Source organism: Ursus americanus, chromosome 8, assembly GCF_024610735.1.
Source record: "Ursus americanus isolate L20-20 chromosome 8, mUrsAme1.1.p, whole genome shotgun sequence".
Taxonomy (NCBI): Eukaryota; Metazoa; Chordata; class Mammalia; order Carnivora; family Ursidae; genus Ursus; species Ursus americanus.
In genome coordinates this window covers 65,408,787-65,436,355 of record NC_142134.1, presented here as the reverse complement: position 1 = coordinate 65,436,355, position 27,569 = coordinate 65,408,787, and the positions used below count along the sequence as shown (strand labels likewise).

The 27,569-nt window shown below is 40.3% G+C and overlaps 2 protein-coding genes across 9 annotated transcripts in view; one reads left to right on the top strand and one right to left on the bottom strand.

Annotated features, from left to right (window-relative positions):
• The window catches only part of LOC123775788 (cytosolic beta-glucosidase), an 889,125-nt gene extending 881,285 nt beyond the window's left edge, over nt 1–7,840 (top strand). For all 3 annotated transcript variants that reach the window (XR_015725387.1, XR_015725386.1, XR_015725385.1), the window contains one exon: nt 306–7,840. The gene's annotated coding sequence lies outside the window, so the exon portion shown is untranslated. The remainder of the gene's footprint in view (nt 1–305) is intronic.
• Nucleotides 7,841–17,182: 9,342 nt separating this feature from the next.
• PPARGC1A (PPARG coactivator 1 alpha) overlaps nt 17,183–27,569 on the bottom strand; it is a 634,327-nt gene continuing 623,940 nt past the window's right edge. For 2 of the 6 annotated variants that reach the window (XM_087863908.1, XM_045771385.2), the window contains exons 12-13: nt 27,367–27,518; nt 17,183–21,207 (exon numbers count right to left, since the gene is read on the bottom strand). In XM_087863908.1, coding sequence (XP_087720034.1) covers nt 21,104–21,207; nt 27,367–27,518 — 256 coding nt within the window. In that variant the 3' untranslated portion in view covers nt 17,183–21,103. Of the gene's footprint in view, nt 21,208–26,323; nt 27,210–27,366; nt 27,519–27,569 lie in introns of those variants that run through there. The other 4 variants (XM_087863909.1, XM_087863911.1, XM_087863910.1 and 1 more) reach the window with 4 other exon arrangements.

Genomic DNA, 27,569 nt, shown 5'->3' with positions numbered 1-27,569 from the left:
TTTTTTTTTTTGAGCCCTCACCCTCACCCTCATCACCACCACCCCAGGCCAATTCACCTCCCTAAACGATCCAGAAAAACTAAAAGACAAAATTATCGCCCTACAAGGAGGTTTAAAAGTGATCATGCAAGGGAGCTGTGGAGGGACCTGTGTGAAGGGAAGTCGTGATAAAGGCTGTTAGGAGGCTTTATTGAATTGTAACCCGGGAGAAATGTGGCTGCATTCATCAGGCTGTGGTTAGGGGACCTAGGAGCAAATTTTACTGGCTGACCTTAACTAGAGAATTGATTTTTCTTTTCTCACAGATCCCATAACAAGAGTAGAACAGCGAAAAGACCAGAAGCCAGCAGGGATGGAGAGAAGAGATGGCAGAGCTGAAGGGATTCTCCCCTTTCTTCTTTAAGAAGAGGAACGTGTTCTCTGCTGGGCTGACCCCTGAGCCAGGGAGATGGCACGAGGGCCCTGCTGAAGACGTAACCCATACATCCCCTGCGTGCTTCAATTTGGGAATTTCCAGACCCAATCACGGAGCAGATCATGGAATCAGGGTCACAGGGGAGGACCTGATTTCCTGTATTCACTGTCAAGGGCACCGATGGTGCATATGAAAACACACACACTCACACACGCATTCACACACTCTCACACTCGCGTTCACACACACACTCTTTCTCCTTCTCTCTCAATCTCTCTCTGCATTAGACAAGGAATCCCCCCTGCACGCAGCCCTCCCCGCACTTGTTTACTAGCGAGTATTTTCAGTCACTCAGATGTCCTGCCATACTACTGGAGTGAGATGACTGAGGGAGCGTTTCAGGGAGCCCTACGTCCCGGACTCGTGGAAGTTCTTCCAAATGACGCCATTTGTTCCATAAGGAAAACTCCTCCCTGGCAGACATGGTTATCACAGAAGATGCAAAACCATAACCATGAATATATATTTTTTAAATCGCACCTCTAAGGATTTCTGAACTGACCACACTTCTTGATCATAATAACTATTGGTTGGTGTAATCACACTTAACTCAGGGACCGTGAGCATCCAGGGAGGAGATGAATCTCCGGCCCTGTTTGAACAGAAAAATAATCAATGTTTGCTGGTATTATTAGCCACTCATAGTATCAGCCTCATCTTATAGATAAGGAAACTGAGGCTTAGAAGAGTTATGTGCTTGCCCAAAGTCACACAGCTAGTCATTGATGGAGTCACGATTTGGTTGAATTGGGACTATGTGAAGAATCTATCCGGGCTTCTGGACAAAATAGAAATGAGTACAGAATCTGAGGAGCAGAAAGGCTCACGTGGCTGCCCCTGTCTCTCCCTTACCGCAGAGGAGAAGGCCAAAAAATGTTCCTCCATGGGTTAAAGACAAGGAGGGTCCAACACTCTTTATGTGATAAGAAATCAGCAGCTGTTCCCTGGGACAGTCTCACCAAAGACCTCCCTTTGTCTCAGATCCAAACTAAGTTGCTCCAGCCACGTGTGCTGGGAGGCACCGGAACTCCTTGGAACTCGATTGCATCCTGACATCGTATTCATCTTCCAGCTTATATCCCATCACTGACCCTGATCTTATTAGAAAAACCTCGGAGAATATCAGTAATGGCATCTTTTCTTTTTTTTTTTTTTTGACAAGTTACTCCAGAATGGATTTAATATCTTGAAATTGTCATTGATTGAAACTAGTAATTCTAAATGAGCAGTTTAAAACTAATATCCCTCTTTTTTTTTCTTTTAATCTTTTTTCCTCCCTAGCCACTTGATACTTGATCTTTTCAAGGGTGTCTTCCTGAGTGTTCAACAGGCTCTAAAAATGTCCATGAGAGCCAGAGAGCCGGAAAACATCCAGAGGCATGGGACCTCGCTGGGGACATCACTTATTAGCCCACTGAGTCTCCCACCTACAACAGATTTAGCACATAGTAGGTGCTCAAGAAGTATGTAACAAATCAGCAAAAATCATTCCTAACCCGAGCTTATTATTCAGAAAATTAGAGGCTAGAATCTCAATCCTCAGTTTTTCAGTGGAGCTCTTGCGAATTAAAAACTGCCAACCTGTAGGTAGGATGAGTGATTGCAACTTAGTGAGATCCCAGAGGCCGTGAAGTTTTCCCTCTTTCAAAAATTTCTCTCTCTCAGCAATCTTTTACTAACTGAAATTCCCATCTTTGATTATACACTGAGTACCTAAGGAAGGGCACTGGCTTTGGAATTCAGAGCTATTAGCCCAGATAAGTTTATTTAATTAGCTAGTAGAGACTTGGGCCCTTGAAGGACAAAGATATGGGCTGGGTGAGTCCCGGTTACAGGAGATAATCAAAAGTGCTCAAGCGAAAGGACAGCGTGATTGGTTGCTGTTTGAGCGCAGAGAGTTGAAAGGAGCATGCTAACCAGAAGGCCACCCACACCTAACTCACTGACATAACTAGCCTGGCCCAGGTGCCAAATGAGTGACATGGGTTTGCTCCAAGAAAGCCATGTTGGCATGGTCCACGAGATAAATGCAGCGCCATAAAAACTCTTGGGTTTGGGATCTGGAAAACCTAAATTTGGAGTTCCAGCTTCATCCCTTTTTAGCTATTGGACATGTGACTGACTTTGTGTTTGCTCAGCTTCTTCATCTGTAAAATGGGTATAGTGGCCCCTCTTATTCGGTGGGGTGATGAGGCATAACTGAGATCATAAAAATGCTTTAATAGCAAGTCTAATGTAGAGGAGGCATACAGTAAATGGTAGTTTTATCACTTTCAGTCATTGCCAATAATTCTTTGCAAAGCAATCTTTATCTTTCTTACTAAAGCAGAAAGGAAGAGGAGCAAGGGAGAGAGGTAACTGAAAAGGGAGAGGGAGATATGAGGACAGGACTATTTATCAAGCATCTAATATGTGCCTTCACATTCCAACACTCCACCCAAGATAAAACGTGTACTATGAATTTTGCCTTCTCTATCTTCCCCCTCACCTCACCATAACCCAATTCTTCGGGCTCCCCAAAATCCGGAAACTGGGATGCAAAAGGAGAAACCTAAGTGGGAGGAAGAAGAAGAAAAGTCTGTGTTAACCAGAAGCTTAATTGCTGGAGTGTCAAACTATGCCCTTTATCTCAAAACCCTGAGCAGCGTTGTGGGGGAGCGGGAGGGTCCCACACTGCCAATAAGAAGCGATCCCTTAAGAACACAGGCCCCACAGCCAATGGAAACTTAGTGGGCACTGGTTCTGCGACTCCAGAGACAGTGACTCCCAAGGACGGCTGAGGCAGCCCAGCTCATCAGCTAAGACTGAGAGGAGGCAGCGTGAGCTTCTCATCTTGGGATATTCCTTATCGAAGAGGTTGCATCCCTCCTGCTTATTGTTCATCCCCCTTCAGAAGTATTCAAATGAGTCGAGACAACTGCTTCGCTGGCATTTGGCTCCATCTATGAGCCACTCCGGGCCGCCAGTGCTTAGTCATTTCTTAGCTCATGTCACTGCCACTTTGTTCTCGCATTTGACACTGACTCCAATAACCTTGTAGCATCTGCCCTCCCAATTCCCTGAAAACCCTGAGCAGCCGGCTTCCACGAACGCTCCTTTGAATGTCCTTTTCTCTCTCCCTCTCTCTCTCTCTCTTTTCTTTTGACAAGGAAAAGAGCTATCAGGTTTCTTGAACATTCTTGAATAGCTAATTCCTGGAGTCCTTGTCCTCACTTCTTCCCCTCTGTATCTCACTGGCATTTGCTCTGAGATCTGCTGCTTTTCAAACAATGACCTGGCACTGAGTTGAGGTTTCCAAATGTTAGCTCCTTGGCACCGGTCCTGTAGGTGCTGAAAGAATTCTTCCCTGATTTGCACACAAACCCTTTCATTTCGAGGCATATCAGGGTCAGCCCGGCTTTTCGCTGGGCCTACAAGGTGGTTTGGAGGCCATGGCCCAGAGGACAGATAGAGAAGTGTTCCTCTCCCTTTCCAGACCGTCTCTCAGCTCCTCTCACCCGAGCATTTAGAAAAGCGCCGTCCTCCCAGGTTTTTATGCAAACCCCTCCGGGCAGCGTCACACGGTGGACTCTTACCTACACTCCAGCTTGTCAGACTTCCTTCAGGGAAGGCTGCACAGTCTCCAGCAGCTTGTCTGTGCTGTTCTCATGCCCTTGCTCAGGGGAAAGCTTGTCTAAAGCTCCTAGGATGGAAGAAACTTTCCCACCCAGGTGTCACTGTCAATACGATTATTGTAGCAGAATGCCAGGGGGCTATCCATGATGTCTACTCTGGGGAGAAGGAGTGGTCTCACCGGCCTGAGAGCCATTGGTTCACTCCTTCTTGGCCTGATTCTTACAAGCAAAATGTAAATGGAGCGTGGCAAGAGGAAATCAAAGAGAAAAGAGACACGAGTAAAAGAATCTATTCCTTCACCTCTTCATTCATTCAAAAAGCTTTTCCTGAGTGCTACTCTAGGGGTCTGGGAAAGGTACTGGGGATTCAAGGATACACAGGACTTACTCTTTGTCCTCCAGAGCCTCAAGGGTCTAAGAAGAAAGTGAAACCATTTCAACAGCATATAAGCAGAGTCTGTTACTTAAGAGAAATACTTAACCAGTGCTGAGTGAAGATTAGGGGTTTAATAAGAGCTTTCCAGAAGGAACAGTGTTTGCGTTGAATCTTAATGGAAATGACAAACACTTTATGGTTAGTCTGCTGTGGGTCAGACAGAGCGACAAGTGCTAGAAAAACGTTAATAACATAGACCCTGTCCTGACGTCATGGAGCTTAAAGTCCAGCTGCCCGACATAGAGAGGTGTCGTTGGGGGACAGGAGGAGCTTAGAGTCCAAGTTGGAAAGGATACATATTAGTTAACAATTATTGAATGTTCCCATGTACCATACTCAATATATCATATTTAATCTTTAGAACAACGTTTTATAGCAGGTATTGTTATTTCCATTTTAAAGGTGATATAACTGGAATTTAGAGAGCATAAATAACCTGCTTACTACCATTACAAACTTGACAAGTTACTAGATCTGAGATTTGATTTCCAGTATGTCTTACCCCAAAGTATGGCTCCGAATCACCTTGGGGAACAGACTTCTGGCCTCTCTGATAGAGCAGTTGAGGGAGGGGATTCCAAGCAGAGGGGATAGCTTTAGCAAAGCTTCAGAAACAGAATAGGGTGTACTGTATTACAGACCCTGCAGATGATGGAGTAAGATTGGAGCAGGGGACAGTGGGGCTGGGAGCACGGTGAAAATAATGTTTGTAGGAAGGAGAGACCATTTACAGATGAACTTACACTCAATGCCAAGGGCTTGATATTTGGTTCCAGGGGGTCTTATTGAGAGCACATCAGTGGGCTCTAAATAAAAACAGGGTAAGATAAAAATTGGAGTTTGGACTGCTAAATGGAAGAAGTGGTGAAATTGGTTATAACTGAAATAAAGAAGATGAAAAACAATCGATTTGAAAAACAATCAACGAAAAACAAACAATCACCAAAAGAAGATTTGGTGATCTTTAATTTGATGAAATTAGATGTGGTGAGGAAAGAGAGGAAGGATTTATGGTGACTCCTAGATTTTTGGACAGGGCAGTTTAAGTTGAAAACAATCTCCGAAAAGGGGAATATAAGTAGATTTTTCGGGAGTAAGATGATATGTTTGGTTTGGGAGGTATCGTGTTTAAATTTTCAGGGGAGACTCAAAGGACATATCTAGTAGGTCTATGAGGCTGAGCTTGGGACGGGGATTTGGATTGGTGAAGCTGATGTGGAAGTCACCTCCCACGGTCTTTGGGAAGTCAGTGTTATTGGACTCAGTGATACATCTTAAGGAGAACACACATAAAGAAGAGAAAGATGATTCAAGAAAAAAAGCCAGGGTAATATCAGCATGAAAGAGGTAAGCAGAGGGAAAGAAACTAATGAAGAAGAATATGATGGGATGGCCAGAAGAGAAGGATGAGAGCATACTTCTCATTTCCATGTTAGAATTGGAAGCCATCTGCCCTCGTTAGTCTGAGATGCGGTCAGTGGGGCCTGCAGAGATAAAGGGCATTGGCAAAGTGTGAATAGATGGTCGATAGCAAAGCCGGAATTAAAACCCAGAGCTTCCCGTCCAACCTATGCCAGAATTTTTGTTAATAAGGTATGGGAACTAAAATAATGTTGATTAAAAAAGTATCCTTTTGACCTCAGATTTCATCACTTTCCATGTTTTGGAAGGCATCTCAACTGCCACTAAGAAGAGACAAGAATGGGCTCATTGTCTGCCTGGTTCTTTGACACAGATCAGCCAGGAAGTGTCCTATCAACTCCACAAAATAGGCTTAATTTTCCCACTTTTTCCTGAGGAAACATTGAGGCTAAGAGATGTAAAGAAATACATTTCTTGGGAGGATATAAGTAAGGAAGACAGTTATTTTATTGTCAGGTTGTTCTAACTACTTGTCAACTTCTTGGGAGATCAGAGCTGACTCCATATGCAAGCTCCCCAGAAGGGACAGTTTTAGGGGGGTAATCAGTGATAATAAAGGGGGGGCTAGGGCCATTTGAGACCATTGTTCCCTGTACCTGGGAACTGAGAGGAATTCTATAGTGGAGCCATAGCTTGGGGGAAATTAGTAGTATCTTTTAAGAAATGCCAATAACTGAGCACTAACTTCAGAGTTATTAGTTGGTGCTTTGTACCTTCAGAGCAAGTCTATCATTGTGCAGAGGCCTCAGCCTCTTCTGTTGGAAATGAGTTAATGTAGTCAAAATATGACACGCTATTTTTATCCCTTACCCAGATCAGCCGTACTCTAACAATGCATTTCAAAGTACGGCTGATGGAAGCTCCACCTGAAACTTGTTCTCGCAGATAAGTATCTTCATCCCATTCATCGTTTCAAGAAAAGAAATCTCACTGCACGGCAGCATTTTCATCTGCTTTGGTTTCAACTAGAGATAAATTGTGCCTGCTGCAAACTAATTAATATCAGTCACCTGGAAAGCAGAAATCGGGAGACAACAGGCTTCTCTTTCTTGATAAACAGATTGCTAGGTAAGGGATGCACATGGATGTGACAATTCATTTGGCCACAGGAATAGCAGGAATGAGACTTTGGGGACAGATATTTGGAAGGCATGAGCAAATCTCTTCTGGCTTCCTCCATTTGAGCTCAGGCGAAGCTTTTGCACAAAGTTTCAAGCTTTCCTAAGTCTTTGTATTCAGCAGAAATTGCTAGGCCCCCAGAGAAGTTTCCCTAAACTATAACCAGACTGCTAAAATAATGGCCAACTCCTGGGAAAGCTGGCTCTGTACCCAAGTTATCAGCAGCCCCTTGCCTGACCCAAGTTCCCTCTTGGGTAAGAAACCAAAAAGATTGGCCTAGATGATACATAATCCAAGGAATCCAATATCAGAATCAAGCATGTAGGAAAGAAGAGCAAAAGATGTTTAGAAGCAGGACACAACAGACGGCTTCCCCAGAGCTAGCCTGAGGGGGGAGGTGTCGTAAAGTGCTGAGAAAAGACAGCTGTTTGGCATAGACTGGGTGGAGCAAACTTGTCACAACTACCCTCAGATGAAGAAACCACATCTCACACAGCAAAACTGTTGTGTCAGGGGGTGATTCTCTGAATGAGCCATGAGAGGGAAAATGCCATCACGCAAGTATTCCTTACACCCAGTTTGTCGGAGAGGGCTTGAGGGATCATCTTCCCATTTCAAGAATCACAAATTGCCATTTTGAGAAAAGCTTCAAAAGAATGATATTCCAGAAATGATTCATAGCCATAGCATTTGGGCATTAGGTTAGCTAAACTTGAAAATTCTCACCCATCCATCCATCCATCCATCCATCCATCCATCCATCCATCCAGGTAGCCAATATCCTCACAAACTCAAAGGACAAAACAAAGGTAAACTCATACAGTAAAATATGATATTGTCATTGCTGTGATAGATGTAAATGCAAAGACACAAAAATGACGGAGTCAGTTCTACAAATCTGGGGTGGGAGGGAGGGATAGGTCAGGAAAGCTTTTGTAGAGAAGGCAACACTTGAACCAAGTCAAGGAAAGATGGCAAGTCATCATAGGCAGACAGAGTAGGGGAATCTGGGATGCTCTCACTTCCAGGAGAGATCTGGGGAAAAGACAGTTGGACTACTTCTATTCCAGCCAGTGCCCAGTTCTATATATCCAGGTCAGCTCAGGCAGTAAGGATACAATAGAGCCTTCACTGTCCACCCTCCTTTCCAGGTAGTGGGGTTTGTTTCCACAGATCTTGGGACATTTCCTAGTTACATCACGACATTGTATACACCCACTAGATCACAGATTGCTTGAAGACAGGGTCTCCCATTAATTCATTTTTGCGACTTTGGTGACTGAAACAGTGTCTGGGACAGAACAGGTATTTTTCTGAAGTTTGTCAAATACTGTATATGTCTCTATACTTAATTAGGAGTTTCCGGAAGATAGGATCTGTATGATTCATCCCTTGTAGGTCTAGTACAATGCTCAAAGTAGACGTTCAATAAATGTTTAATGAATGCATAAATAAGTGAAAAAGAACGTTGTTAGATATTGAGAATATAAGTATTACATCTTCTTCTAGGAGCCCACTCAAACTTCAGTGTGATACTGAAGTCAATGACACACCCACTATACGTCCTTTTTCTCATTACCCGGTGTCATTGTCCTTCCTGCCTTCCTCCAGGTAGCGAGGGCTTGGGTATCCAGATTTCTCTCACTTTTGCCCTAACACAACTTGAAATTATCCCAGCAACAGTGGGCTAAAATGGAAATGGCTATAGTTCATTAGCTTATATTATTTTCATTATTTATTATCATTTTTTTTCAGTTTAACTTCAAAATAAAGGGATAGCTGAAGGTTGATTAGTTATATTATTTGTAAGCCATGAAAGAGATATTTTAGGGGAGGGAAACCTGTACAGGGACCTCACAACTCCTACTATGGTTACACAGCCTAATCTGTAATAAAATTGATTCGGCCTCCCTTTCTGGCCACAGCCGACCGGTCAGTCAATATCCCTGTGGTCTTATTGGACTCTGTTTCTTCTGCATGAGTTTGTTATTGTCCCTGTGCTTCTGGTTCATGTTCTGATAGTGTCTGGTGTTCAGCAACCCGTGGTGTAACTGGCACAATGGCAGCCTATTCGAACCGGGCCTCTACCCTCGCATGACTGGAAGCCAGGAACTTAGCTTCTGTGACTCCCAGTATCCTCGTGTGTGTCCTTGATTACCCTCATCGTGACATTAGTTCTATAATCCTTTGAATTTTATTCATCTTTTCAGTGAGAGTCCATGAAGTCCACAGATATGGCATTTCACTCCTGCTTACCAGTAGGTTTCTTTTGGGAGGTGCCAGGATGACCTTGGCAGGATGTAAGGATTACCATGGATCTTGTGTAACTTGTTACTCAACAATGATTTGTTAAGCTGCCAAGGGGTTCACAACCCATCTGAGCCTCGCAAACAACCCATTCAATCCCAACCCTTGGCCTGATCTATGCAGACGGTTGGAAAATGCAAAGCAACAGAAAACTCTGGAAGGGAAATGATCTCTATGATTTGTTGGGTTATGGGGGAGACACGAAGAGAAAGGGGCATATCAGATGGGGGAGCAGCATCTTCTGCCATCCAGATATACTTCAGGACTACCTCCTTGCTGAAATTAACATTCACTGATTGTGTACAGTTGTCCTAAACAGAAAGGCCACCACCCCAAGGAGAAACGTGCCCCCCAAGCAGATTCAAGAACCAAATTCTAGACAGATTCTTCCAGAATAAAATACTGCATTTCTTCTATTAAGCTCAACCTACCTTTTCGACAATTCCTTTCTTACTTGGCTTGTGAAATGAATCACCAAGAGATTATTTTCTGGGCAAAATGGTAGGAAAACCCTGATGTGGAGAGTTCCCCTTCTGATTGCAGCCTGACTTCCACTTATTGAATATCACATCAAGTAGTGGTTCAGGGGTTTCAAAGGAGAGCTCAGCAAAAGAAGAAGAAGAAGAAAAAAAAAAGCCCACACAATTTTTCAAGCTACCTACTGCAGAGTTATCAGGTCATAGATCTAAATGTCAGCACTGTAGGCCTGATTTGCACATTTCAAACCGATTTGTGTGTTTTTTTTTTTTCATTTTTATCTGCACGCATGAAGGACTTTGGAATACTGAAACAATTTAGAATCATATTTAGTTTGCAACAGTTCAATTAACTTAAGTGCTAAAACATGCTCCCCAGCTGGTAACTAGTTTAATCGGTTACTATTACAAGAAATAATTTTTTCAGTGCTGGGTTCCCCAATGTCCTCTCCGGAGAGGGCAAGGCCATTCACAGGTATGTGGGGATGGGAAGGTTAGGAGTCCGGCAAAAATCTCTGACTTAGCGAAGAAGGAAAATCAAAGAATCCATTCCCCTATCAAAACAAAACAAAACAGAACAGACAAAACAAAAACCTAGGTGTGGGTTTTCATCTTCTGCTCTGATTTTTTGACCTCTTGTTTCCTTGGGATAACTTTATAACCACTCAATAAGCAAGATGAGGTGTGGATCAAGGGTCGAAGATTTTTAAAGATATTGCATAAATGCACTTAACCATGAGCCAAAGTGATAAATAGGAAACCAAGATGAATGTCAGGAACACTGTGAAGAATGATTAGCTGGGACAGTTGCAGCAGCTGCTCGGGCAACTCCAAACACCTGGAAAGAAGGATTTCCTTCTGGCTTACACCAGGGCTGAATTGTTCTAATTGCATTTGCATTAAAAGGCACCACTGGCAAATTGCAAAAAGGATACATACAGTAGAAAAACATTATGTAAATTTTCAAAAGACACAAAATAATACTGCATCTTAATTTTGGATATATGAAAATGTAGTTAAAAGAAAAAAAAAATGGTTGGGGAATAACACACACCAATCAGAGGAGACGGGTCACTACTGAGAAGGGAAGAAGATGGGGATGTGATTTGTTTGAAGAGAGATTTTAAGCACACAGGGTAAAACGTTAAGGTCTTATAAATCTGGGAAGTGGATACACAGAGCTCTATTGGATTATTTTACAAACTTACACGTTTGTTTGAAATATTTTCTAATTAAACTTACGTTTTTTAACAGTCCATGACAACACCTGGTTTGCAGCCATTGTTAGCCATTTCTCAGACATCTTTCTCTCACCATGGAGACCACAAATCCTGGACTCTTTAAGGTTCACAGAATTCCAAAGACTAAAGTCCCTGATCAACTACCTCTCTTTCCTATGCCGGATTTTAACTCACCTCACTGAGCTTGACAGTTGAATTGGAAATGGAGCCCAAATATTACAGTATTGGAAACCCACCCCTCTTTTTCCTACCATTGGTCCTAGGTGCAAAAAGACATTACCCCAAAAAGACCATCCATAAACTGGGACTGTGAATGTCTACTGATCGATTTCCATGGTAATCGTAAGACCCAACTGTAGAAAGGTTAGCATGATAGAGACAAATCCAGACAAATACACCTGAGAAATTTTAAGGAGGTCCTCTGTCATTCATGAACAGCTGATATTCAAGATAGCAATGACCACAATCAGAGGAACAAGGAAGCATCCAGTTAAAGGGTGACTAGTCTATATGCCTATTGTTTGTCGCTTATCTCAGCCTTCAACCAACTTTTAGTGTTTGTAAAATCATTAAGAGCTATAAGTTATTATTTTTGTTATTGAATGCCTAAGTGGTAATAGTGTGCAGACTTAAACCTCCAAATCCACTTTAACATAGGGAGGAAGTCTACTTCTTTTTAAGCTGGCTACCAGTCTTTCTAAATCAGATTATATACCATGAGATCATAGCACTGGGGCCATTTTTGTCCATTAAGTATGAGGATCTCTGACCTTACCCTTCATAGACATTGGCTATACAGTAATAGACATTCCAGAACATACATACCCACACTCACACTAAGGGTCCTGCTATTAATAAATACATATTTTATTTTTCTTTTACTATATTGCCAGCTAGAACATAGGGTAGGACCCTTATCTAATTCTTCCTTTTGCTCTTAGAGCTAAATGTGGTTTCTGACCCATTGGACGAGTTGAATGAGGGGAACCTGGGTGGTTCAGTCAGTTAAGCATCCAACTCTTGATTTCAGCTCAGGCCATGATCTCAGTGTTGTGAGATCGAGCCTGCCTGTGGGGCTCCACGCTCAGAGGGGAGTCTACTAGAGATTCTCTTCCTTCATTTCCCTCTGCCCCTGCCCCCACTCATGCACATTCTCTCTTTTGATAAATAAAATCTTTAAAAAAAAAAAAGAGGAAGACTTCAATGAATGTATGCAATGTATGCTAAGTTTGGCTTCAACCAGATGGTCTCAACAAAACCATCCCAACTTTTCAATTATTTCCAATGGAAAATGTTTTCTTCTGGGCATTTATATTTTCTTTGTTGAGGCATTATAGGTAGCAAGACAGTCAATTAAATCAGTTGGGGGGTGAACTGGATTCTGCTGAGATCTTGGCAGTTACTTAACTTCTTTATACCTCCATTTCCTCATGCACGAGATGGGAGCATTTGTAGATCAACCCCCTCCTTCAGGTGGGGGGACATATTAAGAAGATTCACATAAAGAGCTAAGGGCAGCAGCAAGGACATAATAATCCTACAATAAACGTTAGCTGATCCCATCACGGTCATCATCATTGTCTTCGTGATGAGTCTACTGCACTTTCAGATGAAGGACAACTTTTCAAATTAGTCTTCTCATTGCCACAGAAGATTCATGTCATTTAAAATGAAGATGGTAGAGAAAATGGGCCAGATGAAGCACCGCCATCACACCTGAGGGGGAAGTTCTGAAAACAAGGTAACCAGGTGCATCACTGAGAATCGATTCTAAGAAAGGAAGTCTCCGGGTTCATCTAGTTTCCAAGTGGAGTTGATGAGGCTGTTTTTAAGAATGTGAAAAGGTCAAATAATATTTTTAAATCCTCCCAATGCCATGAATTTAAATGTTTCCACAGTGTCTTACCCATAAGACTTCTGAGGGAGTTCAAGTTTAACCTTCCAAATGCTGAAAGTCTGAGAAGTGTCCTCAATTCACATGGCTACTCTGGGATGGTAAAGCTGAACAACTAGAAGAAAAAAAGGTGGTTCTTCCTCAATGCACTATTGGAATGTGAAAAGCATTTTTTACTGAATGCACAGAGGGGCATCTTTTTACCATTCCAAATTAAAGCTGAAAATTTCCATCCAAAAACCTGGCCATGGAAATCCCTAAAAGCCTTCCACCAATCCAGCAGCCAAGGCAAGAAACAGGCTTTCAATCAACTCCTCTGAGCGACATCAGGTCGGTAAAGGCCCGGTGCTGTATAGCTGACACACAACCACACACACACACACACAGAGAACCGGCAGTATGAAGCTCATTCTCTTCTTCACAGCTCTACTGCCTCGCCTATACAATCGCCTCTTTTGTTTCTAGAATCCCACAGAATGAGTCGGCATGAAAGGCAAATAAGAAACCATGGGGAATCTTTGCGCAAACCTTGTTTTGTACGTGGAGTTCAAATGTGTTTGGTTAACCTTCTATTTATTTCTTGTCTTTTCAAGAGCTGACCTTTCTAGTCTTAGTCTTTGCATGGTGTGCCATGGCAGAAGGTGGCTCAATGCGACCCTGGTACCATGTGACAAAGAAACTCTTATGAGCTCTCTATGAATTGTTTCATTCATCAGGTGCATGCACTGGCACTCCCTTTGTATGCCACCAAACCTGCCATTAAAAATTGGAAAATGTCAGTCCCAACACACAGGTACTTCCCATCTTCAGACACTGAGGCCAAACATTGGGTGGTGAACTCCAATTTTTGTTTTTCCTCCAATTATTTTCCTGTTGGACGGTCTGCACTGCAATTCAGGTGGCTGACCCTGGGAAAGGCAGCTTATGGAATGGGGGTCAGGATGTTTATCCTATGTAGCCAGCTAATTGGAGGAAAATTAGGCCATGCATTGAACTTGACCATTAAGTTACCTGACATGAAACTAACATGGTGACATCACAGGCTATGTGACCAGTTTACTAACTCAATCTTCTCTAGGAAGCAGACTAATTAACCATTATTCTGGGGTAGGGTACACATATTGCTGCCAACAAATAGGGGAGTGCTTAAAGGGGGCACTACCTCTAAGCACTATGAAACATAAGCCACTTGATGGAAGGGTATAGCAATCGAGCTGAAAACCGGCTCAATGGTTAACCTGGGAACAAGCATGGTCTCATTGCCTTTCAGGTCTTTTAAGTGCACTGAGAATCTCTGGTAGGAATAAGTAAGAGGCCTGGTTGGGAGTGAAGAGAGAAAGCAACCGTATGAATGAAGATAGGACTTGATTTTCAACAGCACCGAAGTCAATCAAAGGAAAGTACCTGTGAATTCCCTTAAACGACCTGCTGGAGGGTATCGTGCGGTAACTGTATTACTATAGCTACTTTCCCCCCCCCCCCCATCAATTAGTATTGTTAAAGAGAAGCTTGACTATAGAGTTCCTAACAGCAGCAAAAATAAATTCCCTCCAATTAAGTAGTCTAATAAGCTATTTAGGATTTTACCACTTAACATTCTTTCCTTCCCATTTAATTTCGGCTTTCACTTGGATGTCATCTTGTTGAAAATCCATCACAGAAAACTATGTGGGGGAAGAAAGATAATGTTGCTAAATGCCCCTGATGTTCAAAAACGAGCAGAAGCACAATATTTTTTCTAAATCACCCTAGGATTTTTCCTAATAATTCAGCTTCTTCCTACTAGAAATTAATATATGAAAATATATGAAAATGGTCAATATGCAAATTCAAATATCACACCAGCTCCTTGCCTTTAGTAAGTGCTATATGCATAAATTTGAAACAATATCATATTCTAAGGTTCTCGATTATAATAATGCCTTGGTGTGCATTTGTGCATGTATAATTATGCTCATTTAATTTAATCATGAAAATATTATAGGATCATTTGGTTTTCTCCTCTAAAAGTTCTCTCACTTTTTTCAATTAATTAATTCCACTTTGCCCCTTCTATAAGTCATCCGATGGTAAGTAATGGTTTTTGAGCTAACGGGAATATGGTCACATTCCTATGGAATTATGGGCGGAAAAGAGGCATACGGGAAGGTGATGTCCTCTTATCTTTAGCATACATCCTAGTGATGGAACGATAGGCTTTTCGGTAGAACCTGGCCCTAGAAATACTCTCGTTTTATGATCATTTCTTCTTGCAAGTTTCCAGTGTCCCTGAACGGCTGAGAATTTGCCCCGGGGCAGTCACCTGATTACAACAGAAGACCTGGAAACCAGTTCATGTGACCCACACATTCCACACGCTTGACTGGAGTGGAGCTTTGCAGAATTATTGGAATCACATGGGATATACGGACGGGAACGAGGGGGTGGAACCGCGCACTAGAAGAACAGAAAAAGCCACGGCAAGTGGAATGAAACTGATCGTTCTGAATGAAAGGGAAGAAACAAGGCATAAAGGCCATTTCATATTACCCTTCCCCCATTAAGGAAATCTTGTTTTCTTTCCCGAACAAAAACTATGTTTCTTTTTCCCAACGTGTTAACAGAGACCAATGAAAAGAAATGGGCTGCTTTGTGCCCATCAATAGAATCTATATAGCATCTTTTCCCCCAGGGATTAATTCAGCTTTTGATTAAATCTTTCTGAGATTTAAATCATGATGTTACAAACCTCCAAGGAACTCCTCTATGAGTTGTGACCTTCTTTATTACTCTCTGCTGTTTGATAAAGTACGAAGATTGATTTATAATGGTGTATAATGTGGTTGAAAACAAGGAATGGCAACAAGAATTGCAAAATATAAGATTAATATAAAGTAAATACTGCAAAAAGTACGCTTTGGTTAAAATATTCTATAATTAATGCTGGGTTACAACTGTGTAGCTAGTAACACTAGTGTCAAATGAGTATAATAATGTTGTTAGGGCTGTAAATTATATCCAATGATTAGCTAAATAATCCTACAATGGAGAGAACACCAGCAATGCTGAAAAGGGAGTTTGAATATCACATTGTACAGTTTAGACAGATTTAGTTTAGAGGACTTTTGAATTGAGACAAGCTCCTTTTATATAAACTATTCATATTCAGTGTTCATTTATTTTTATCAGCCTAATTTTGGTTTCAATAATTATTTTGCCATTAGTGTCATCAAGGATGGAAGTGATTTAATGTTTTGAGGACAACACGAAATAAATCCTTTATTTTTAATCAGAATATCCTAGTACCAGGCCAGCAGCTACTACTGTTACTTCTTCAAATTCCCTCTTTCCTCTCAAAAGGTTTTTAAGGGTAAAAAGTTAACCCTTTAAAAGAAAGACCCGCATTCTTCCCATGTCCTTGCTGGGTCCAGCCAGAAGATTAAAAATGTCGTATGCAATTTAAGCATCAATGGAGACGAGTCAGAATCCGAGGGTAATCCACCAGGCGTGCTCGGTAGCCACGGTTGGAGGTGAGGGTCATATTTGGGTAAGATAATGTAATTTTTATTTTCTGTTTTGATAAAACAACTGGCAAATCTTAGAGTCTTTCCCCAATGTCATGTTTATGGTGGGTCTTGCAATGCAGGTGGCTGGGAGTGGGGACGACCATGTAAAACTGGGAGAGGGCAGAGCACGAACAAGGGCATTCTCTGTCATCTTGGTCATCAGGACCACCAGTCACCTGCGAGGCACAGTAGACAGACATCCTGACAGCAAGCTATGTCAGCAGCTATCAGCTCGTCCCATATGACTTGCACACAATGGGGGCTGCGCCCTGTTACAAGTCTTGGCAACACGCTCAGTCCAACTACAGAATTGCTTCCTAAGCTGAATATTCAGCAGGATTCTCACGAGGGGCAATGGCTTGTACTTAAAAATACACACTTTCTGTACAAAACCTAGTTAATCCATTTCCTAAAGCCCCACGTCATTGCTCATTATAGAAACCACTTCCGCCTTTGCCGTTTGAAAGGAGAAAAGGTAAAATACAGAAGGTCTACGTTACCTTAGAGCTGAAATCCATCCATGAATGTGGAGAAGCGGGAGAAAAGGAAGGAGATCCAGAGAGAAAATGGAATAATGATAAAGCCACTAATGTGTACTGGTCTGAGAAACATGCCAACATGAGATTGGTTAAAATAAATAAGAAAAGCAGAAGTAGATTTGAAACATTCGTTTCCCTTTATTAGCTCAGTGAGGCTGATGTGTACTGCACATTTAAAAAAAAAAATCACAGGAATTTTCATACAATGAATAAAACCACAACAATACATGTAGAATTGGCAGGTGGGAAAAAAAAGCCCGGCAAGGGCTAAACTAATCGCTCACTTTCCCTCTTCAGCATAGTTCAACCAACAGTGTTACACTTTCACCTACAAATCTTAAAGTAGCTCCATCAAATCAGCAGTTCACATTATTGAAAATGTCTGTCACATAGGTACAAATTTAGAATCATCACATTATATTACATGGCTATTCTAGGTCATCTATAGATCAGGTCTTAGACTACAGTGATTGAAGTTCTCGTTACAGCCATCAAAAAAGGACACATAATCATTACCTACTGTAAGCTCACATCTAAAGGCATGAAAAGGTTTCCTTTTTTCAACTGACCCAACCATCATACCCCAATAGTGCAAAGTTCCCTCTCTGCTGCTTTGAATGTTGACAGCCCAACCGCGTTGTTCTCGGAGTCGTTTAGCAAAAATTGATTTTGTTGCACTGGAAGAATTATTCCGCTACATCTCTTTTAAAAAAACAAAAACACAAAACCCCACATTTCTAAAGCACCAGTTCGGTCACCAAAATTGTAGATGTGGTACTTACCACAGCGTGAAGGCATTGGCCTGCGGTCATCTAAAAATCCTACAGTTCTATGCTGAAATTTGCCTCCAGTGATGATGGGGTGCATGTGTTCATTTGAAATATTCTCTCCAAAAAAAAAAAAATTAAAAATAAAAATAAAAGGAACACAGTTTACATTTTGATGGGCTACCCACAGGGTCTGCATAAGATACAAAAAGCTCTATTCAGATGGGTTAGTGATTCTCCCTTTGCACTAATTTTAGATGCGATTTGAAGTCCATGGAGGAAAACTATCTTCATGGTAACGATATTTGTCAGGCCAGAGTGGGGACAAATTAATCCTCAACTTGAAATCTGTAGTGTTGTCTTTTGATAAGTAAGAAAAGAAACCAAGTATTTTACTCATGTCAACATCCAGGGCAAAAAGGAGAATGTATTTAAAATTGGATCACAAAAATTTAAAGGCAAAGTAGAGAACGCATCTGGTCCTTGAACACATAATATGATTTACTAAATATTGATTTCTTAAAAATAATTTATTGCTCTTAATAGTCTTTTTTTTTATTATTATTATTCTACAACAGAAGATACTCAAAATTCCGAAAGAAAGACTGTAAACTTTAGTTTGGCGTTCACACAGAGTTAAAATATCTGCATTTAACCTACAGAACAACAAGAATTAGGCGGATTAAAGATGTGTTACTGCCGTAACGCAGAACCTGTGAACAAGTTCTTTTATTTCATATTTTTTTTTATTGCTTTCTATCTACTTAGAAATAAGAAGCCAAAAAATCAAGCAAGCATCCGACAGGACAGACAGTGGATTCACTCAGAACACAATATGCTGGTGATAAATGAATGCAGCTCCCAAAATTAGCTGCATTGGCCTGGGGGTGAAATCCGTTTTATAAGATTGTGTTGGGCGAGAGAAAGGAAAAGAACGATTAAGGAGTAGGTATCTCACATCTTCCAGAAAAGTCATGTCGGCCAAACTGTAATCGAATCTCAATTTAGAAACTTGAATACACACTCCAAACTTTACTGACTTCCATTCCAGGGCTCCGCACTCAGATGAAATCCTGATGCTCAAAATGGAGGTTTTTCTGAAGTTTTTATTGAATTTAGCAGAAGCAATGTCATCAAGAACAACATCATGGTCACGTCAGAGGCCAAGCTAGTGCAAGTAGAAACACCGCTTCTGCAAAAGCTGAATTTCCCGAATGAAACATTTCAACTCCAACCTGACAATTGCCATGCATCCTAGGTAGAAAATTTCCACTGGCTTTATTAATGTCATCATCTCATAATTTATAATAAATAGGCTATCTGCAACTGATAAATATGTCTCTTTAGTAAACAAAGGAATGAATTATCAGTATTTATACAGGATGCATAACTGTAAAAAATACAGATAAATACCATCATCATACTCTGCCAAGGGAAAGAGATACTGGCTTCAAGAATAGTCTTCAGACACACATTAATTATTGTAAAAATCATACTATAATTATTACCTCAGCATTTTGTATCAAATTAAAATCACAAAAATTAAAACGAAACAGCATTTTAAAAAGATTTCTGACCTCTAGTTTCAAAACTACTGTTGATAGAGAAAATAAAAACATTTCTTAATGGTTACCCATTGAGAGACTTTACATAAAATCATGATATCTCCTAGAAAAATTTTAGATGAGAAAATTTCATTCCCCTAACAAATCCAGTGTATAAAACTTCAAAGAAAAACAAGCAACAAGAAAATGTGGAAAAATATCGCATAAGTGGTTAATACCTTTAGGGGGCTAGGATATTTCTCGACAAGATGCTCAGCTCGAAGCTTGTCTAAGAAGGGATGGGTACGCGTAAGCATCATTTTGTTCTTGCAGTCGACGGACACACACACTGTCGTTTTTGTTTTTACAATCAAATATATATAAGCAGTAAGTTCAGCTTCTAAATATGTGAGTGTACAATAATTGTATCACCTCGTAATTACATTTGAATATTCTTGATTAAGAAAAATTGAGCAGTTTTGAAAAGAAGGCTGCATTTACAGTGCATAGCTGTAACAAAAAAGAACATTGTCGTATAGTATGTACACAAAATAAAAATACTCCATTGAACATCTGTAAATACTTCACTACATCAGAGAATGTAGCAATGACACTATCTGAACACATACCAGAGAGTTCTACCCAACTCTCATTAGTAATGTAACACCGTGCCCGCTCCTCAGAAAGGACCGCTGAACAAGCTGCTCGCTTGACCCTTGACAAGGCTTTTGAAATTTGCAGTGGAAGATCAACATTTTGGACATTGACATGGGTGTCAGGATAGAGGATGAACTACAGAAACTTCAAAATGTTAGGAAAGTTTAGCATTCCGCTGCCCGCAGTGTCCTCTCCCACCCAGACTCCATGGCAAAAGGAAAAAAAGAAGAAAAAGAGAGACAGAACGAGTGACAGAAAGAGAGAGAGAAAGGAAGAGATAGTGGGAGAGAGGAGGAGAGGGAGAAAGAGAGGGAGGCGGACAGACAGAGAGAGGGAGTGAGGGAGAGAGAGAGAGAGAGAGAGAAACCACAGAACCTGTGGTTTCTTCGGGATTGTCATATAACCATCATGTTATGAGAGAAAGCTTGCTTCAAGTCGATTTTGCACTTTCTTAAAAAACACAGTACGGAGGTTGATGCCCAGACATCAGTGGCTGTCATTTTAGGGTGGTTTGTGGTTGGTTGGTTAGTTTTCTTTCCTTTTGAATTTATGCATTTTTTTTCTTTTTGAATAGAATACGAACATTTTGAAGTTCTAGGTTTTAAGTGTGTCTTCATGGAACTGCTGCCATTTGAAGTGGTTTGCCCTGGCACACTCTGGTACAGGTGCCCCCAGTCCCCACCTGTGCATACATAGTCCCCCCCAACCAGGCGTGCGCATGCGCGCACACACACACACGCACACACACGCGCACGCACACACACGCACACACGCGTGCGCGCACATACACTCCATCACCAAGAGACTCCAGGGAAAGCAAAGCTGACACCCATGAATAAACATGTGCTTACTGGATATCCATTCTGTCTCTTGCCTCTTCAGCAGCTGTGTTCATGTAAACCATTGTTGTTGTTCTTGTTGTATTGTTGTTGTTTTGTTTTGTTTTTATACAGAGAGTGTAAAGTAGGAGAAATTCCTAAGTATGACTTGCAATAGTCAGTTAGGGAAGGACGCGCTGTCCCGTGAGGTATTCACCGTCCCTCTGTCATCTTCAGCCAGGGAACATGTTACCTGCGCAAGCTTCTCTGAGCTTCTTTCAGTAAACTATCGAAATCCAGAGAGTCATACTTGCTCTTGGTGGAAGCAGGGTCAAAGTCATCTGAGTTTGAATCTGCAAGAAACCCACGCCAGGTTAGACACACTCTCGTCATTAACTCACTCGTCCAACTCAAGAGTACTTGATTCAATAATAGCTTATCCAATCGATACACTTTTAAAAATATACCCAACTTTTATTGATATATATATATTGATATATTTTATTGGTATATATGTTTTATATGTGTATATATATTTGCAGAGGGCATATATACCCAATATTTTATTGTTATATTATTTATATTTAAATATAATAATTTGTAAATGATATATAAGCATATTTATAAATGTATATATAACTATATACAATGCATAAAAATAAATATTTAAAAATATACATGTTTACAGAGAGAAAGGAAGAGAGAGTATAAGTTTAGATAACATGTTTACAGAGGGTAAGAAGTGGTAAGCATTCAAAACACTACTTTTTGACTCTTTTTAGTCTTAAACAATTCTAGGAGGTAATCAGAACAAACTTTAATATTTCTAATCTATAGCAATGTATCCAATGAATACACGTTAAAAATAGCCATGTCCTGCCCCCTTCCAGGAATGTTAAATGATTTACCCAAGGCTCCTCAACAACTCAAGTGGAGAGGTAAGAGTAGAAGCTGGAACTAATTTTCCTAGTCAATGGGATTGATTTCACGGAGCATAAAAGCCTGGTGAGAGGGAGGGTGGGAGAATCATCAGAACTTCACCTACTCGCCATCCGGCTGCTCTCCTTTCAGGCATGAGGAACATATGATCCACTTATCTATTCCAGTACCTTGGGAGCACCCCAGCAATAGTGGCACAAATTCACCCCAAATTAGAAGGTATAGGGAAACACTTCATGTCCAGAGAAGGCAAAGTCAACCTCACTAATACAACAGTAAAAATACACAGGTATAAATAAAACCATGGTCTTCCTTGAACAAGTCCAAGTCAGCTTTTGTGAAGAGTTTGACATACTTCACATAGCCCCTTAACAAAATTGTCATGTTTCAACAACGATGGATGTAAAATGAAATTCTGATTCTAAATATTTCTGATATTTCTCCAGTGACATTTATAAAAAAAATCAGATATGTCTGCTGGTCTTGCAAATGAGGAAAGACATCTTAGAAATATAATAGAAAGCCTCTTGCAAATAAATTCATTCTTTTGAGAGCCCTTACTTGAAGGGAAAACCAGTCCTTTCTGGGAAGTATTAACAATCCCACAAACAGACGAACATTTCTGTGTTTTATCCAGAGTGTTATGAAACAGAAATGTCCGAAGTGACAGAAGAGTATGAGATTAGATAATATGGCGGCGTACTCATTGACCTCACAAGCTGTTTGGCTGAAATGGTTGCAATCCCTCAAGCTCTCCAGCACCAGCCTGATTTTTCGCCCTAGCTTCAACCTACTTCAGCCATCTTAGATTTAAAGACAAGGAAATTCCTTCACTTTCTTTTCTTTCATTCTTACCATCCCTTGTATTTACTGATTTTTTTGCCGAGCAAGTTTTTCCAGGTAAGAACAGCAGTTACAGTTGGCCTCAGACATAAAAGACAGGACAAAAATGGCCAATCTTTCCTCACTAACATCTCACAGAGTCAATTCTTAAATTACACCGGCTCCCATCCTTCTCTTCATAGATAGCCTAATGAGCAGTTGGCTTGTATCACTAAAGCTTCAAGAGCAGCTGTCATTCCAATCAAAATCTTTTTTTGTAGACACATACACACAAAAAGTCCTGCTCATTGCTTGAGATTAACCTGAAATCGGAATTGCACTTGCATCATAAATAACGTTAGAAGAGTCTCCTGGTGACCAGAGTCTGCGTAGCATTAAGGTCAGCACAGAAATGTCAAAAACACACATACGGGGCGCCTGGGTGGCTCAGTAGGTTAAGCATCTGCCTTTGGCTCAGGTCATGATCCCGGAGTCCTGGATCCCAGGTTGAGCCCCGCATTGGGCTCCCTGCTCAGCAGGGAGTCTGCTTCTCCCTCTGTTGCCCATCCCACTCATGAGCTCTCTCTCTCTCAAATAAATAAATAAAATCTTAAAAAAAAAAAAAAGAAAGAAAAAGAAAAAAGAAAAGAACACACATACAGATATTTCTTGAAGGACATTTTGAGAATACTTAAAATGTCTTGACTTTGGGTTCCTCTAGATCAAACCCAAAATTTCAGTGTTTCCATATTTTCATTAGCGAAAAAAATATTTGGAAACAGTGGCTGTCGATAGTTTCTTCGCTATGAATATGATAGCTGGTATTTACAAATATGCAATCACTTACACAGGCAGACTATGTCACACAATAGGCATCTACAAACTCTTTTCTACTGTATGAATACATGGTTACATGCAATTCCTGAGACAACAACATCTAGGTCACCTCTTTCTTGCCACGAAAGGATATTGCAACACAAGTAAGATATAATAGAATTTTGACAGGAAAAAGTCAAAAGCCACTCTAATTATTTTTTAAAATAAATTGTTATAAATAATGATACCATATAAATAGAAACACATCACAATACAACCGCAGTCTTTCCACCTAGAAAACTGTTGGTACAAAGCAGGTACTAAGATTAGAATTTGTTGAATGAATGTATTAATCTTGAACACCAGCATTAAAAAAAAAAAAAAGTGGGTTGAAAATCTTCCCGTTGGGATCTTGGGATGATTTACCAATGAATGCCAAGAGTATATATAAAGTTATGTATATATTTGAGATGCTGATAATGTAATACATTTTTTGAGTTAATGAAGAATTTGAGATGAATGTTATTTATTTCATTTTTCTTATATGTTTAAAAGTTTTATACCATAACTAATTCCTGATGGATATATTATTATATTCTTCATATTAACCCATCCTTCTCTTCTGGTTCTATAGTCCTAATTTATTTATTTATTTATTTATTTATTTATTTATTTATTTATTTATTTATTTTTAAAGATTTTATTTATTTATTTGACAGAGATAGAGATAGCCAGCGAGAGAGGGAACACAGCAGGGGGAGTGGGAGAGGAAGAAGCAGGCTCATGGCGGAAGAGCCTGATGTGGGGCTCGATCCCATAACGCCGGGATCACGCCCTGAGCCGAAGGCAGACCTTTAACCGCTGTGCCACCCAGGCGCCCCTATAGTCCTAATTTAATTTCTATCTCTCATCTTTAAGATTCTTCATTGAGGTCTTTGAGAAAGATCCATCTGTTTATAAGACAGTAAACAGACTCACAGATTAGAGATTCACGGAAACCAGGCTTAAATCCTGGCTTTATCTAGGTAACCTTGATTGTCCCTTTAACCCTGAGTCTCACTTATAAAACTGGCTCATAATATTAACATGGAATCACCACATTCTGTACTCATAGTCTTGTAGTAATCACCAGGTGGCCCCGATAATAGAGGAACAGGATGTGTGAGCTAACAATCTGGGGAGCAAAACAGAAAAAAAAAATGATTAAATCTTTTTAAAATGATAGGGCTCTTAACTCTTGGTAAAATTAATCTAGATCACATCATTTTCACTAACTCTCAGCAGACACACGTGTGAGCCCCCAATCCCTCTAAGTGTCCAGTATGGTCTCACGCTCATCAAATTCACGGGTCATGCCCTAAAGCATTTCACATGAACTCTTCAGGGGACAAACACAGGACACATATGAATGTGTGTTGTTCGGTTCCAGAGCTGGCCCCTGATGCTGACGCTTTCATTTTAAAATAACTTGACATTTCTAACTTCTCATTGCCATCATTTTTAATTACAAACATAGCTACTATTTATTGAGCACCTACTTTATGTCAGATACTACGCCAACCACATCACAAACATGTATTTAATCTTTGCAACAACATTATGATGTAGTTTACAAACGAAGAACTGGAGGCAGATGGAGCTTAATTGTTTGCTCAAGGTCAGCAGCTAAGTCAGGTTTCAAAACCAGGTCTATCAGATTCCGAAGCCGGGGCTCTTTCCACTCTGCTATGCCTACGCTCAGATCGACTACCCTTCGTGAAATTGTAGGGCTTGAGGGAATCGGAGAAAACCCATGCTACTACAATACACATCAAACATACTTTTCAGAAAATACAGAGCCAGCTTAGCAACGGCAAAGTTTCTATTGCTGCTGGCGAGGCAGAAAGATAACAAGAGGGGAAGCATTCTTCTTAGAAATATTTCAGGGAGGCTCCAGTTCAATTTGGAAATACCATCCAATCCTCCCTCTACCAGTGATGAATCGTGATTTAAAGGCCCCTCTAGGTAGCTTATTTTAAACTCTAGATGTTTTGAAAGACTGGAAACACCCTGGCCTTCATCACTGAAGAAAATAAGTCAAATCAACTTAAGACTTCAATCCGTCTTGACTGTTTTTATCAGCCAACATTTGAACAAATGACTTGCCACCTTTTATATTTTCATCCCTAGGCCTCTATCTCTCTGACAGTCAGCTGCCTCTCCCCTGCTTCATACTATCTATTTAGCTTGTGAAGTGAATTATAGCATATTCCCCCTGAACAATGCACACCTCCTATATCAATTACTGTAGGAAGACATCACTTTGGTGGAGCGGAGAAAAAAAAATCCCTGTATTTGGTATTCATTTCTTTCTTTATACCAAGCCAAAGCAAGTGCAGACAGATATATAGTAATGCTGAGGAACAGATTTATATGTTAATCTTATGATGATTGTTATAAATTGATTTAAATTAATTACGTCATATGCACAAGACATTTGCCATTTCCCTTCCTTGATTCCTTCATCAAAGGATTTAAAGGCTTACGATATGTACATTAAATAGGGACTGGCATGCAAAGGGACCAAATTAAAATTGGGAAGAAAATTAAGATGTCCATTTTGGCATTATTTATAATGCCAAAAAAATTGAAAATTGAATAAATGTTTAGCTATAATGGAATGATTAAATATAATGGTATTCACCTAACACAATACTGTGCAACCATTAAAGTAAGTTGATAAATTATTTTAAATCCCATGAATACAGTAGAAAATGAACTTACATAACATGCATTGAGAAGAGCTGAATTTAAAAACTGATAGATCTAGGGGCGCCTGGGTGGCACAGCGGTTAAAGCGTCTGCCTTCGGCTCAGGGCGTGATCCCAGAGTCCTGGGATCGAGCCCCACATCAGGCTCTTCTGCTATGAGCCTGCTTCTTTCTCTCCCACTCCCCCTGCTTGTGTTCCCTCTCTCACTGGCTGTCTCTATCTCTGTCAAATAAATAAATAAAATCTTTAAAAAAAAATAAATAAAATAAATAAAAAATAAAAACTGATAGATCTAAATTACGTGAGCTCAACTATAAGAAATTAGACATCCTGAGACAAAAGACTGGACTGTAAATCACACAGCAGATCTCTAGGTGATGGGCTGACAGGTGATATTACTGTTTTTCCTAATACTTTTGACATTTTCCAAATTTTACCCCTTGAGTCTGTATAACTTTTACAACAGGAAAAAGGAATACTTACAAATGCTTCAGTTTCCTTATCTATGAGAGGATGATGATAATAATAATAATAACCACCTCCTAGGATTGTTCTGGTAATTAAATAAGAAAATGTTTGCAGAGCCCCTGGCACAGTGCCTAGCATACGGAAACACTCAAAAAATAACAGAGTTTCTTTTTCTTCTTTTGTTTTAAAGAAAGTATAGTGTGATTTAGCATATGAAATTATATTTTCTCAAGGTGTAATTTGTAGAAAATGTCTTAACATTTTTAAGAGTTTGTAGGATAATAAGGAAAAAAGCACCAGAATATTCTATTGCATATTCTGTTCCGTAAGACAAAGATGATAATGCTAAGTTTTATACAGAAGGATTCAGGGCAGGCACAGAAAGCACATTGCAAACCTATGCAAAGACACACACACATGCACACACAACATAAACACATGTCAACACGCACACGCACAAACAGTGCAGACTTTCAGCATTTGAGAAGACAGTACGAAGAATTTACTTCTGCTCTTTGCCGCCAAAACCCGAGCCCTTTGCTTCTGAAACTGTCTTGTACCTTAAAAAAGATTAAAAATAAGATAAAATCTGTATTCAAACATTCCCTTCAGCAAAATAAAGTGAGGGTCCAACCCAATATGCCTACGGTTTACATCTGCTTTCATTTTGAGCCCTCCATTATGGATTCCTCATTTCACATACAATAAAATCCATACCTAGGTCTGCATAGTTAGACTTGAAAAATTGCTTGCGTCCACAAAAGTACAGCTCGAAGTCAGTTTCATTCGACCTGCGCAAAGTGTATCCATTTTCAAGAGCAGCAAAAGCATCACAGGTATAACGGTAGGTAATGAAACCATAGCTGTCTCTGCAATGGACAAAGAAGAGAGGTTCAAAGCTGGCGAGGAAGCATTAACAT